Source organism: Dasypus novemcinctus, chromosome 5 (genome assembly GCF_030445035.2).
Source record: "Dasypus novemcinctus isolate mDasNov1 chromosome 5, mDasNov1.1.hap2, whole genome shotgun sequence".
In the NCBI taxonomy this organism is placed as follows: domain Eukaryota; kingdom Metazoa; phylum Chordata; class Mammalia; order Cingulata; family Dasypodidae; genus Dasypus; species Dasypus novemcinctus.
Genome location: NC_080677.1, coordinates 141,428,324 through 141,443,459, shown reverse-complemented (window position 1 = coordinate 141,443,459; position 15,136 = coordinate 141,428,324). Strand labels below are relative to the sequence as shown.

Here is a 15,136-nt window from a genome sequence, read left to right as displayed (position 1 = left end):
AATTCTTTGACTCGAACTTTGCACTCTTATTTATTAGTGCTTTTTGTGCATTCATTTTACCACAATCCATCATTCTTTGCTTTCTCCTTCCATTTTCACTTTCTTAAGAGTATCTACGAGGGAAACTTTGGGTGTGGCTACTTAAAAGAGAGGAGAGCATCGGGACTAGTATTTTGTGAAAATACTACCTCAGTCTATAGAGCACTATTTGTGAGTTCTCTAGTGTTCTTTCTTTCTGTTTTTAATGGAGACTGCCAGAATGTGGACTAGAACTTCTAATGCAATCTACGCAATGGTGGAATGACTTGGCATGCTTTTTTTTTCTTGCATGATTTTAGTTACTGTGTTTCTTCTTTGCTTTTTTTTTTAAATTTCACACTGCTGTTACATTGGTAAGTATATCTGATGATGAGATGACCAAACCTCATGAATCATTATGAAAAAACCCTTAGAGTCCTAAACTACTACTGGCCCATTCTACTGAGGAAAAAATGAAGCTATAATGATTAAAATTTATTTTCTTGTGGTTCATCTCAATGTGAGATATAAAAAATCCTTTGTAAGCTTTCAAATAACTTTCTTAAATCTACTTTCTTCTGACCAAAAAGAAAAGTTTGGAACTTAGGCTTCTCTGATGCCTGGCACATTAAAGCCCTAGCTTTGCAATCAACTTTCCGTTATCCATTACAAGGGTCATATGAATATATAAAACTCACCCATTTTTTTAACTTGAAAATTTACCTTCTCCCTCATTATTTGACCAGAACACCTAAGGAAGAGTTAAAATATACTGTATTTATGATTCAGCTTCTTTTAAGGAACTTAGGTATTTCCTGGAGTGGATAATTAAGCATTTTTAAATGTTTGTTTGGGGAGCTGATTTTGATCTCATTATCCCTGTTTCCCCTCTGGTCTTTATGCTGTGGCACCTTGACACCTGGTACACTTAGTACTTTTATTAGATATTTTCAATACTCCGGACTCAGAGAAAGTCACCAAGAACATAGTGTCACTAGCCAAGAAAGCGTCCCTTCAGATTTAATTTAGTAATTAGTGAGATTCTTAAAGTTCTTTTGGCCTTCGAGTCTAGTTATGATAGTACTTTGCATTTTTGAAGAGTTTTCAGTTCTACTTTAAAAGAATTTCCACATGTTTTCTCAGTATATTTTTATATTGAAAAAATGAGGTAGGTCAAAACTTTAAAGACAGGTATTTTACCTGTTTTATGGATGAGAAAAATGAAGACCCAGAAGGCTTAGGTCAGCTATTCAGAGTCACACTGATCACAAGTGATAATCATGGTCTTTGACTCTTTCTGCTTACACCTATTTAAATCCTTTTCAAAAGTCAGAATGAGGTCAGAGGTACATAATGACAAATGTTTTCCATCACTTTTTTAATAAAATAGCTTTCTACTTCAAGTATTTCTTAGCAGAAAATTTCATCATAAACTAGTAGAAATGATAGTATGATTCTACTGCATAAGTTGTTAGTCTATTTCCAGTAGTTTTTCTAAGTTTTTTTTTTCCCCATCATACAACTATTTCTTTTAAAGGGGAATATTTCTGACCTTGTGTCATTTTTTTAATTGCTTTGCAATATTTAGTTAAGACATTGCTGAATTATCAAAATTGATTTTCCTACTCTTTGTCAAAATCAGATACTGTTCTTTATAATTAGAATATATGCATCATACAAAATGAGTGTAAAATAAATTTGAACAAGTGGAATGTTTTATTTTTGACCCATTGGTTTTAGTATGAAATTATATCTATGTTTCCTCAATTTTCCTCAAAAGGCTGCGATAATTTTGCAGTTGCTATCTTACTTTCTACTTACTTGAAACACATTTAATTTTCAACACAATAACTACATTACCACCAGCAATCCCTATCTGAAAATTCATAAAACAATGAATTTCTTCCATACTCGAAGTTCCCTCTTTATAATTCAGACTATTAGAACTTTGCTCTCCTTTTGCTTTTCATCAAATCCTGGGCTTGAATTTCAGACTTAAACAACACTGGTATTCTGTTAACTCATGATGACGAGCTTTAGAATCCTTATTAGCCAGTTCAAGAATCTTAGACTTATATAAATAATAATGATAACAAACATTTATTGAGCACTTTTCAATAACCAAGCAGGGTTCTAAGGGCTGTATTCATTTAATCCTCAAGAACATCATTTTCATTTTACAGATTAGAAAACAGACACAGAGAATTTAAGTAACTGAGATTAAAGATCCAAAGTCACATGGTTAGTAAGTATCAAAACTGGAGTTTGAACTCAGGCAATGGTGACCCCAGAGTCTACATTCTTGACCTCTCCTCTATTGCATCCTAGTTAAAAGTGAATTTGTTCTCACTTTATTAAATTTATCAGTTCATGATTCTGTATAAAGTTTTGTCAGAAGAATGCTATAGCTATAAATTGTATGGTAGTTATACACTACTACTTTGTACATTATAATGTTAGTTATATAATAGCTACCACTTAATGAGACTCCAAGGCATGATGATGCTAGATGTCTTATGTAAGTTATTTTCAGCTCTAATTTTTAAAAAGTACAGGTGGCTATTAGTACTCCATTTATGGTGAATAGGAAAAGTATAAAAGGTAAAGTAACTTTTCCCAAGGCCTCACTGTGAGACACCTGCAGTGGCTGCATTTGAATGGAATCTGGTTTCTCTGACTCTGAGGCATGTGCAGCTTGTCACAATCTCTCGCTGAGCCTCTTTGTGTCACCCTAATCCCATACAGCCTCTCTCCTTGTTTTTCTTTTAGTGATACACGTTAGGATATATATGTTTAATACAGGTCACATGTATCCAAAAGTTAGCTTCAGGGAAAGGTCCTTATGATATTTGAAGAATATCAGTCCTCACACTTTAGAGCAGTTGTTCCCAACCTTGCTCTGTAACAGCATTACCAGGGAAGCTGTTAAAAAAAACCCAGATCCGGGCTCTACCCAGAAATTAATTGAACTGATTCTGTGCGTTTTCTATCTTTATATATATAAAGCTTCCCTGGCTATTTTAATATGCAGCCTGGATTAAGGACTGGGCCTTACTGTCTTTATTAATTACTGCTTGGCCCAATATTTGGTCTTCTCAACTGGTCCAATCTGCCACAAACATTGAAGATATTTTCAAAAATTTAATTTCCATTTGAAGTTAATTACAACTAAAATCTTTAATCTTAAATATTAGTGCTGGAAGGAGCTCGCAAAACAGCTCTTGCTCTTTTGAGTTAAAAAAAAAAACAATGAACTGAAAAAAAAGTCAATAAAAGCAAGAAGTAAAACATATAATAATAGAAGTTTAAAGCCAGAAGAAATTTTTGAGATGATCTAGATCAATCTCTACATTTTATTAAGAATGAGGGACAAAGCAGAAAAGAATGGCTTTGTCTCTACCATGTTTCTGCCCTAAGAAGGTAAATTTCAGAAGGAATAAAAATAGCATCTGCTCATTCAGAATATGAATTGGTTCCAGAGCAATTGCTCATTAATTTGCATTTTAGATAAAACCTTTAGTTTGATTATAGTTTATTTTTCTTAGGGTTTATTCAAGGGGAAAGAATAGTAGGTACACTCCTTTCCTAAAGTGTCACGTTTGTATTTTTCAAATCCAAAGGAGAAGTGTGGGGAGAGGAGAGAAGGAAGAATAAAAAAATAGTAGTTATATAAGATAAAATGTGTTTTGAAACTTACTGCTTAAAGGTTTATTCAAGGATAAAATCTTGAACTTGAAGAATTTTACAAATGGCTTTTACTTTGTCTTTGTCTTTGTGTCATTCTTGTTGGTGGTTTTTATTTAAAGAGGTTTTTTTGGGGGGTGTGCTCATAAATTTTCATGTCATTAACCTTACATAAACTCCTCATTGCATGTTTTATTAACCCCTGGTATATTCATTTTCTTCTGACTTGAAAGAGTAACCCATTAGAATTTAACCATGATGGCTTGAAGAAGGCTGCGGTTCAGAAAGCTTTAAAGGTAAACTAATACAGTTTTCCATTAAGGTCACAAAATTAATTAAAACATGTTGAAAGAGATGATACTTCAATTATCAAAAGTTTATTCACAAATTACCTCCCATGCTAACTCAGTAATTAGTTGTCTAGTTGGAGAAATCCTGCTTTTTACACAAGAATACGTATTTAGGACTATTTATGTCAATTTCTAAGGTAAATAATAAAATAAACAATATAATGAGCTAGATTTCTTTCCTGTTGGCCTTAGATATATGCACCTATCTCTAAGGTGATTCTAAACCATATATATTTTAATTAGAATTGATTTTATGACAATGGTAAAATAGAGGTTCTATTTTAAAATCTTAATTTTTAGATTGTGATTTAAAGGTACACTTTGTGAACTATTAATATATACATTTTTTAAAAAATCACCTCTTCCAATATGTTGAGTTAGGGCCATCTCTGAGTAAGCAATTTCATGACTTTTGGTACTGCTGGGTTTGGGTGATATATCTTTTGAGAAGCTTTAAACTTCATTTGATGAGGTATATTGAAAACTAAGCTCCACTCCCTAAAACATGATACAAACATGTATTTCTGGCTAAATTGTTTAAAAATATCCTGTGTCTTATGTTTTATTATTTTTTTCTCTGAGTTCTTTTAATGTTTTAGGCTTAATATTTGGGGGAAATGTAAATGTAATTGTTTTAAGAAAATTGCCTACAAAAGAAACAGGAATGGTTTTAACCAATTTCAACTGTAGGAAAATGTTAGATTTCAAGAGTGATAGGAAGACAAAAACTGCTTTTTTAATGTAATATATATAGTATCCTTGCTAAGGAAATAAGTTATGGGTTAGTAGAGAATTACCCTTTTTGAATACTAGGTCACACAATAGTTGAAATGACTGTTTCCATCAAAACACTGAAAGGAATTTTATCAAGATTCTTTTCTTTGACGTCTGAAAGTTTTCAAACAGAGCATAATGGTTAAGAACAAAGGCTCTGAAATCATACTGCCTTGATTTGAATCTCAGCATACCTACTAAACTTTGTGGTCTACAGCAAGATATATAATTCTCTCTATTTTATAATTTATATAATTGTAGAAATAATATATTCTTCTTTGGATTATTGAGTAAATTAATATAATACATATAAAAGTGATTAAGCATAGCTAGGATAATGAATGTATTGTAATTGCTATGTTATTACATTATCTCATTTAAGCCAGGATTCTGGAAAGTGGTTATTATGCTTCTTTATAGACATAAAAGCTGAGGTTCAGATAGTTGAAATATTTAGGACTCAATAATTAAGTGGTAAAGAGTGAGATTTAAAATCAAAATGATCTGATATAAAAGCTTATATTTTCTTTATCTCATGTGCCTCTCTCTTATCCTAATGAATTTTGAGTAGTGTGTCATGATAGAAAATTTGGACCGTGATTTAATCTTATTTCATAGAATCTAAAACCTCATCCATTTGAAGATGTACCATTATTTTATGTACCACTGAAGAAGAAAAGTGCTAGTTAAGCTTTGATAGTGTTTATTTTATAGTTATTGAAAGAACTTTTCAGTGTAGGATAGACTTACATTTTTATCATATCACTCACATGCACGCATAAAAGGAAAATATAAGCAAAATAAATTAGTTAAGGCAATGACAACTGTATCACTACTGTTTCTGGCCAAAAGCAGGTGTATAATGTCATCAGTTCTAAGTTTCATTCTGTTTTCAAAGATGTTAAAAAGTGAAAAAATATGTCTTAAATCTCTAGAAGTGAATGGTCATGCTTTCAGAGATGAATTAAGTATTTATATTTGTTAAGAGAAAAAGTTAGCTTCTGTATCAAAGACCTAAAAGCAGTAGTGGCTTAAGGAAAACAGAAATTTATTTTTCTCTCAGAAATAACAGAATTGAGCAGCATGAGTAGCCCAGTCTCCGTGGTATTGGGGATCCAGGCTCCTTCTCTCCTATAGCTCTGCCATGCTTAACAGTCAACTTCCATATCATGGTCAAAGACGCCTGATGTATTCTAGCTAAAAGAACAGGGAGAGGGGAAATGGAAGGCATACCCATTCCTTTAAGGCCAGAACTTAGTTATATGGCCACACCTAACTGCAAAGGATATTTGGAAATACAGTCTTTATTCACAGAGGGCTTTTACCCAGCTAAAATTCAGAGGTTAGTATTACAGGAGAAAATGGATTCGGGTAAACAGTTAATAGTCTATGCCACAGTAGCCTATATAGCCTTGGATTATTTTTTTAACAGTATTTATTTCATTTTGCAGAGTTCATTCACATCAAAAAGATGAACCAGAAAATAGTTTATCGCAGTAGGTTTGAGCTAGTAATATTTTATTTTGATAATTGTATGATTTTGATGTATATTTCTGTCATTGCTGCAGTGTTAAAGATTGAACTCTAAAATTATTTGACTAAAAAACATTTTTGTGACCGCCTAGTTCATTTCCACTAACACAGATATTTAACTGCATCTTCTTGTGGGGCTAAGTTATGAATAAACCTCATGTTACATATATGTTGTGTTTTACTCTGTTTTCCTTTATCAGCTGTCTGTGCTAAAGTATGCTTCTTACTGTTTTTTCTTATTTCTGACTTTTTTTTGGTTACATTTACATCTTCTTAATTTAATGTGATTTTAAATTGATGTTTATTCTTCCAGTTAAAATTACTTAGCAGCTGGTAAGCAAGATTTGATATTTGATATGTGTTTGAACAGAAGATAGTAGGTAAAAAATGTAAAAACATGGCACTTTCTAATATTTTTTATTATGCTAACCAGAAGAATACCTGTGAATTATACATTCTTCCTCATTTGTCCTTTCTCATGTATTTTTCTGCATTCATTCATTATACCTTATTCATTTTATTATCCCAGTAAAATAAGTTTTGAAAACTGTAATTAACATTAAAGATTTTCAGAATATTTAATTTTTCTACAGTAACTTGTTTTAAAAATAAAATACATTCAAAAATTTTATACAAAGTTTTCTTAATTTATTTCATGGTAGATAAAATGGTAACTTTGGAATATGCTTAGCAGTTGTTTTCTAATTAAATTGTTTCTAGATAGTCCCTGTAATTTATGAGGTAAATAGAAATATCTCTTAATAATAAGCCAATAATTTCATTTTTAATAAGACCCATTTTAAGATGTGAGTTTGCCTACTTTTTGTTTTACTTTTGATAGACAGGGAAGAAAATAAACAGCAACCCAAATCCACTGGTCCAAATGTCAGTTGGCCATAAAGCACAAGAGAGTAAGGTAAAGTACTAATATTTTTCCCTAGTTTTCAGTGATTGTTTTCTGATATTCATGTTTTTCATTATTGCCAGTCTTAGCTGTGGAATGTCAAGTTGCAAATTAGATGGTGTTCAAATAGTGTGACAATATTGGGTTAAGACTATTGCTTTCCCTAACTTTTTGGTTGGTGTTAACCATTTGATAGATAATCAGCTGCTTAATTTGGTAACAAATACGGTTTTGTTCATTTAAAAAATAAAAATAATATATGATTATGCTTTTGCTTGATTTCATGGGTGAATGACATAGGATACATTTCTAAGTTTCTTTGGAATGCTCTATAAATACTCTTTAAAAGATAACCAACAGGTAGCTGATGTAACAAGTGATTGAGTTGCCTGCTTTCCATGTACGAGGTCCCTGGTTCATTCCCTGGTACCGCCCAAAAACAAACAAACAAATGAAAAAAACAGCTCTCATTGGGGAGCCGATGTACCTGAGTTGGTTGAGTGCCTTCTTACCGTGTACTAGGACCTGAGTTCAATCCCAGGTACCTCCTTAAAAAAGGGGGGGGATAAAAAGGATAACCAACAGTGCTTAATTGAAAGATGGTATTGCTATAGCTATACTATATTCTGCTTTGCTAATAGAAAGCACTTTAGAAATTATAGAAACTATGTTATTATAGGTCATTATACATTTTTAATGTTAACAATTAATTTAAGAAACATCTCCATATACTAGACACCAGGGAATGAATAGAACTAAGGTCAAACCAAGAAGATTAAGTCTTTAGTCTTTACCATTGGGATGGGTATACAAGTCCTGATTTTACAATAATCAGTTTTCATTACCCACTCTAAAAAGTTTTTAGATTAAATATGTACAGGAGTTGGCAGAACTTTTACACAGAAAATATTGCAGAGCTGATATTTTATATTCTTTCAGATTCGGTACAAAACCAACGAACCTGTGTGGGAGGAACACTTCACTTTCTTCATTCATAATCCCAAGCGCCAGGACCTGGAAGTTGAGGTATTTTGTTTACATTTTAGACCTTGAAGTTAAGCTATTTTTTTACATTTTTAACAGATTTACTAGAGTATAATTGACATAAAATAAACTGCACATATTTAAAGTGTATAATTTAATGAATTGTGACCTGTGTGATTACTGATGAACCCATCACCACAATCAAGATGATAAACATGTCCGTCATCTTCAAGTTTCCGCATCCATTTGTAATTCTTACCTCACATAGACACCCTCCCCAGACAAACACAGGTCTTCTTTCTGTCACAGTAGATAATTGTTTGCATATTTTAGAATTTTATATAAATAATTATACAGGATGTATTCTTTTTTCCTGTATTCTTTCACTGATAAAAATTATTTTGAGATTCGTCCATATTGTTGCAGGTATCCATAATTTATTTTTTATTACTGAGTAGTGTTCCGTGGTCTAGATATACCACAATTGCTCATTTATTTACCTGTCAGTAACAGGTTGAGCTGTTTCCAGTGTAAGGCTTTTACAAATAAATCTCCTGTGAGCATTCATCTACAAGTCTGTGTATTTCTATTGAGTAAATATCTAGAAGCAGAATGACTTGTTGATGTGGTAGGTGTATGTTTAACTTTTTAATAAAAGTGACAAATTTTCCAAATCCTACTATTTTAAATTCCCACCAGCAGTATATGAGAGTTCCACTTTCTTTAAATCTTGCTGACACTTGCTATGCTCAGATTTTGTTGTTTTAGCTCAATGGATTTGTGGTAGTATCTCATGGTAGTTTCCATATGATTACCAATGATGTTGGGCATCTTCTCATATTTTATTTTCTACCTGTTTATCTTCTATGGGGAAATATTTATTCATATCCTTTGCCCATTTTTTATTAGGTTGTTTATCTTCTAAATATTGAATTGTAAGTTTTAATATAGATTCAAGTGCTGTTTTGGATTTATGTGTTGCAGATATTTTCTCTGTGGTTTGAGTTTTCACTTTCTTAAGTGTCTTTTGAATAGCAGAAGTTTCTTTTTAAAAGAAGTCCAATTTATTGACCTTTTCCTTTTTAGTTCATGCTTTTTCCATATCCTATTTAAGAAAAACTTCCCAAATCTAAACAAGATTTTCTTCTGTGTTTCTTCTATCTCTAGAATTTTTGTACTTTTAACTTTATACTTAGGTATATGGTTCGTATTGAGTTAATTTTCATATACAGTGTAAGGTAAATGTCATGGTTCATTTTTTTAATATATGGTTATATAGTTGTTCAGCAGTTTTTGTTGAAAAGATTACTCTTTGCCCCATTGAATTACCTTGGCAACTTTGTTGAAAATCGATAGGCCATATGCAAGGATCTATTTCTGGAACTCCTGTTCTATTCCATTGTTCTTTATGTCTTTTCTTATGCCAATACCACAGTCTTTATTACTGGTGCTTTACAATAAGTATGAAAATCAAACAGTGTAAGCCCTCTTTGTTTTTTATATCCCCTCCCCCCTTGTGGCTTCTTGTGTGCTGTCTGCTCTCTGTATCCATTCACTGTGCACTCCTCTGTTCTGTTTTTTTTTTGCATCACCTTGCTGAGATGGCTCGCCTGCGGGCCGGGCAGCTCTCTGCAGTGTGCAGGCAAGCCTGCCTTCACAAGGAGGCCCCGAGATGCAAACCCAGTACCTCCCATATAGTAGATGGGAGACCAACTAATTGAGCCACAGGGGTAGCATTCTGTTGGTCATGATGTAGTATCCTGTTTATGTATTATTTAATTCAGTTTGCTAAAATGTTGCTAAGAATTTTTGCATCTAAGTCATTAAGAGTATTGGTCTGCAATTTTTATTTTCTTATTTTCTGATTTTGGTATCATGGTAATACTAGCCCCATAGAATGAGTTGGAAAGAGTTCCCTCCTAGACATTTCCCCATGTGCTTGGTAGAATTCATCAGTGAAACCATCTGAGCCTGCAGTTTTCTTTGTGGACTCTCAATACAAATTCCATTTCTTGAATAAATATAGGGCTATCAGGTTATCTGTCTCTTCTGGATAATCTCTGGTATATATATCTTTCAAGGAATTTTTCCAATTCATCTAAATTATTGCCTTCATTGGTATAAAATTGTCCATAATATCCTCTTAATATCCTTTTTAAAAATTTTTTATTGAAGTATATCATTCATACATGAACATGCATAAACAAGAAGTGTGTAGTAAAGATTGTGAACTTGTAAAATAAATATATATAACATCACACAGGGGTCTCATACATCACCCTCCACAAACACTTTGCATTGTTGTGAAACATTTGTTATAAACTATGCAAGAGCATCATCAAAATATTACTACCAACTATCATTCTTATCTTACATTTGGTGTATTTTTCCCCCAACCCACACTATTTTTTAAAAAATACACGTATATTTTTGTTACAGATGTGAACTTGCAAAACAATCATACAGGTGTGTAGATTTCCCATACAACAACACACCATGGTGGAACATTTGTTACAGATTATGAGATAATGTCATCAGACATTATCACCAATCATGGTCCATAGCATACATTTGGCACACTTTTCCCATACACCTCCATTATCAACACAGTACAACTTTGGCATTGATGCAATAATATTATAGTATTGCTGTTAACCACAGTCCATAGGTCATGCCAATTTTAGTTTTCCCATCACCCTGCAATAGTGATGTACATCTGCTGTAACTTGCAGAAGGATTCTCTTACCATTTTTACCCTTAAGTACTATTCTCATCCACTTCTGGGTTCACTGTGTTATTCAGTCCCTAGATTATTCTTTAGCTTTCTTTCTATTGACATTTACTTCCCCAGATTACCATTTTCAGCCACAATCCTATTTATAAACCATCTGCTACTCACTATAATGTTACCATCCATTCTATCCATTTCCACACTTTTACAATCAAGTTAATTAAAACTTCTACATACATTAAACATCAGTAGTTCTTCTCAACCCTCCTCTTATCTCTTAATAACCTATACTTTAGGTTTTGATTCCATGTGTTTATTATTTGCATTTAGTTCATATTAATGAGATCATACAATATTTTTCCTTTTATGTCTGGCTTACTTTGCTTAGTATAATGTCTTTAAGACTCATCCATGTGGAAAGCGGATGTGTCTCAAATTATAGAGCATCTGCCTACCATATGGGAGGTCCAGGGTTCAAACCCAGGGCCTCCTGGCCCATGTGATGAGCTGGCCCACTCATAGTGCTGCTGCATGCAAGGAGTGCTGTGCCATGCAGGGGTGTCCCCCGTGTACGGGAGTCCCACATGCAAGGAGTGTACTCCACATTGAGCTGCCCCTGGCAAGAAATGTGCAGCCTGCCCAGGAGCAGCACCACACACATGGAGAGCTGATGCAGCAAGATGATGCAACCAAAAAGAGACACAGATTCCCCGTGCTGCCAAGAATACAAATGGACACAGAAAGACACACAGTGAATGAAAACAGAGAGCAGATAACAGGTGCGGGGGTGGGGGGAAGGGGAAAGAAATAAATAAAATAAATCTTTAATAAAAAAAGACTCATCCATGTTACCACATGTGTCCCAATTTCATTTCTTTTTACTGCAGCATAGTAGTCCATCATACATATATACCACATTTTCTTTATCCATTCATTGGTGAATGAACACTTGGGTTGTTTCCATCTTTTGGCAATTGTGAATAATGCCACTGTGAACATAGGTGTGCAGATATCTGTTTGTGTCATAGTTTTTAGTTCTTCTGGATATATTCCTAGTAGAGGAATTGCTGACTCATATGGCAGTTCTATATTTAGCTTCCTGAGGAACCGCCAAACTGTCTTCCACAGAGACTGCACCATTTACACCCCCACCAACAGTGAAGGAGTGTTCGTATTACTCCACATCCTCTCCAGCACTTATTGTTGTCTGTTTTTTTAATAATGGCGCCATTCTGTGTGGTGTTAGATGATATCTCATTGTTTTAATTTGCATTTCCCTAATAGCTAGTAATATGGAACATTTTTTCATGTGCTTTTTGGCCATTTGTAGTTCCTCTTTGGAAAAATGTCTATTTAAATCTTTTGCCCTTTTTTAAATTGGATTGCTTGCTCTTTTATTGTTGAGTTGTATGATCTCTTTATATACAATGGAAATCAAACCCTTATCAGATAAGTTGTTTCCAAATATTTTCTCCCACTGACTGGGCTGCCTTTTTACCTTTTTGATGAAGTCAAAAATCACAGAAGTGTTCAAGTTTGAGGAGATCCCATTTATCCATATTTTCTGGTCATTGCTCATGCTTTTGGTGTAAGGTTTAAGAATCTACCACCTACCACCACCAGGATTTGAAGATGTTTCCCTACATTTACTTCTAGTAGCTTTATTGCACTTCCTTTTATATTTAGGTCTTTGATCCATTTTGTGTTTTTTATTTATTTTTAATTTATTTCTCTCCCCCCCCCCCCAGTTGTCTGCTTTCTGTGTCCATTCTCTGTGTGTTCTTCTGTGTCCTCGTGTATTCTTGTCAGCGGCACCAGGAATCTGTGTCTCTTTTTGTTGCGTCATCTTGCTGCGTCAGCTCTCTGTGTGTGTGGCCCCACTCCTGGGCAGGCTGCACTTTGGTCGCACAGGGCGGCTCTCCTTATGGGGCGCACTCCTTGTGCGTGGGACTCCTCTACATAGGGGACACCCCAGTATGGCATGGCACTCCTTGTGTGTATCAGCACTGTGCATGGGCCAGCTTCACCGCATGGGTCAGGAGGCCCTGGGTTTGAACCTTGGACCTCCCATGTGGTAGGCGGATGCTCTATCCATTGAGCCAAATCTGCTTCCCTTTTGATCCGTTTTGGGTCAATTTTTGTATAAGGTATGAAATAGGGGTCTTCTTTTTTTCTTTTGGCTATGGATATCCAGTTCTCCCAACATGATTTATTGAATAAACTGTTCTGCCCCAACTGGGTGGGCTTGACCAGCTTGTCAGAAATTACTTGGCCATAGATGTGAGGGTCTGTTTCTGAACCATCAGTTCAGTTCCATTGGTCTATGTGTCTATCTTTATGCCAATACCATGCTGTTTTTACCACTGTAGTTAGGGAATGTGATTTAAATTCTGAAAGTGAGAGTCCTCCAACTTCATTTTTCCTTTTTAAGATGTTTCTGGCTGCTTGGGGCCTCTTACCCTCCCAGATAAATTTGATAATGTGTTTTCCATTTGCTTAAAAAATGCGGGTGGAATTTTTATTTGAATTGCATTGAATCTGTGTATCAATTTGGGTAGAATCGACATCTTAATGATACGTAGTCTTCCAGTCCATGAGCATGGAATGTTCTTCCAATTATTTAGGTCTTTTTTTATTACTTTTAGCAATGCATTATCATTTTCTGAATACAAGTGCTTTGCATCCTTGGTTAAGTTTATCCCTAAATATTTGATTCTTTTTTTCCTGATTTCCTCCTCAGATTGCACATTATTAGTGTATAGAAACACCACTGATTTTTGCATATTGATCTTGTATCCTGACACACTACTGAAATCATTTATTAGCTCTAGTAGCTTTGTTGTAGATTTTTCAGAACTTTCTAGATATACAATCATATCATCTGTGGATAGTGAAAGTTTTAATTCTTCCTTCCGAATTTGGATGCCTTTTATTTCTTTTTCTTGCCTGATTGCTCTAGCTAGAACCTCTAGCACTATATTGAACAACAGTGGTGAGAGTGGACATCCTTGTCTTGTCCCTGATCTCAATGGGAAAGCTTTCAGTCTTCCACCATTGAGCACACAGCTGTGGGTTTTTCATATATGGCCTTTATCATGTTGAGAAAATTTCCTTCAATTCCTATTTTTTTGTAGTATTTTTATCAAGAAAGGATGCTGTATTTTGTCAAATGCCTTTTCTGCATCAATTGATAAGATGATGTGATTTTTCTTCTTTGATTTATTAATGTGGTATATTATGCTGATTGATTTTCTTGTGATGAACCAGCCTTGCATGCCTGGTATAAAACCCACTTGATTAAGATGGTTAATTCTTTTAATGTGTTGTTGGATTCACTTAGCAAGTATTTTATTGAGGATTTTTGCATCTGTATTCAGTAGAGAAATGGGTCTATAATTTTCTGTTTTTGTAATATCTTTATCTGGCTTTGGTATTAGGGTGATATTGGCTTCACAGAATGAGTTTGGTAGTGTTTCTTCTTGTTCAATTTTTTGGAAGCATTGAGGGCTGTAAATTTTCCTCTCAACACTGCCTTTACGGCATCCCATATGTTCTGATATGTTGTATTCTTATTGTCATTTGTCTCAAGATATTTATTGATTTCTCTTGAAATTTCTTCTTTGACTCACTGATTATTAAGAGTGTGTTATGATTTTTTTTGCTGCTTGATTACCAATTTTATTCCAGTTTGATCAAAGAAAGTGCTTTGTATAATTTCGATTTTGTTGAATTTATTGAGATCTGCTTTTTGACCCAACATATAGTCTATCCTGGAGAAAGATCCATGGGCACTTGAAAAGAATGTATATCCTGCTGCTTTAGGGTACAGTGTTCTATATATATGTCTATTAGGTTGAGCCCATTTATCATATTATTCAAGCTTTCTGTTTCTATATTGATCCTCTGCCCAGATGTTCTGTCCAATGCTGAAAGTGGGGTATTGAAGTCTCCAACTATTAGTGTAGAGATGTCTATTTCTTCCTTCAGTTTTGCCAGTGTTTACCTCGTGTATCTTGGGGCATCCTGGTGAGGTGCATATATATTTGTGATTGTTATTTCTTCCCAATGAATCATCCCTTTTATTAATATGTAATGTTCTTTCTTGTCTCTAACAACAGTTTTGCTTTTAAAGTCTGTATCATCTGATACATGTATAGC

The 15,136-nt window shown here is 34.0% G+C and overlaps 1 protein-coding gene across 3 annotated transcripts in view; it reads left to right on the top strand.

The window, feature by feature from the left end:
- Positions 1 to 15,136, top strand: part of ESYT2 (extended synaptotagmin 2) — a 110,624-nt gene that overhangs the window by 79,959 nt on the left and 15,529 nt on the right. Inside the window, exons 14-17 of one of the 3 annotated variants that reach the window (XM_058297620.1) lie at positions 109 to 210; positions 3,936 to 3,998; positions 7,201 to 7,275; positions 8,203 to 8,289. In XM_058297620.1, coding sequence (XP_058153603.1) covers positions 109 to 210; positions 3,936 to 3,998; positions 7,201 to 7,275; positions 8,203 to 8,289 — 327 coding nt within the window. The remainder of the gene's footprint in view (positions 1 to 108; positions 211 to 3,935; positions 3,999 to 7,200; positions 7,276 to 8,202; positions 8,290 to 15,136) is intronic. The other 2 variants (XM_058297622.1, XM_058297623.1) reach the window with 2 other exon arrangements.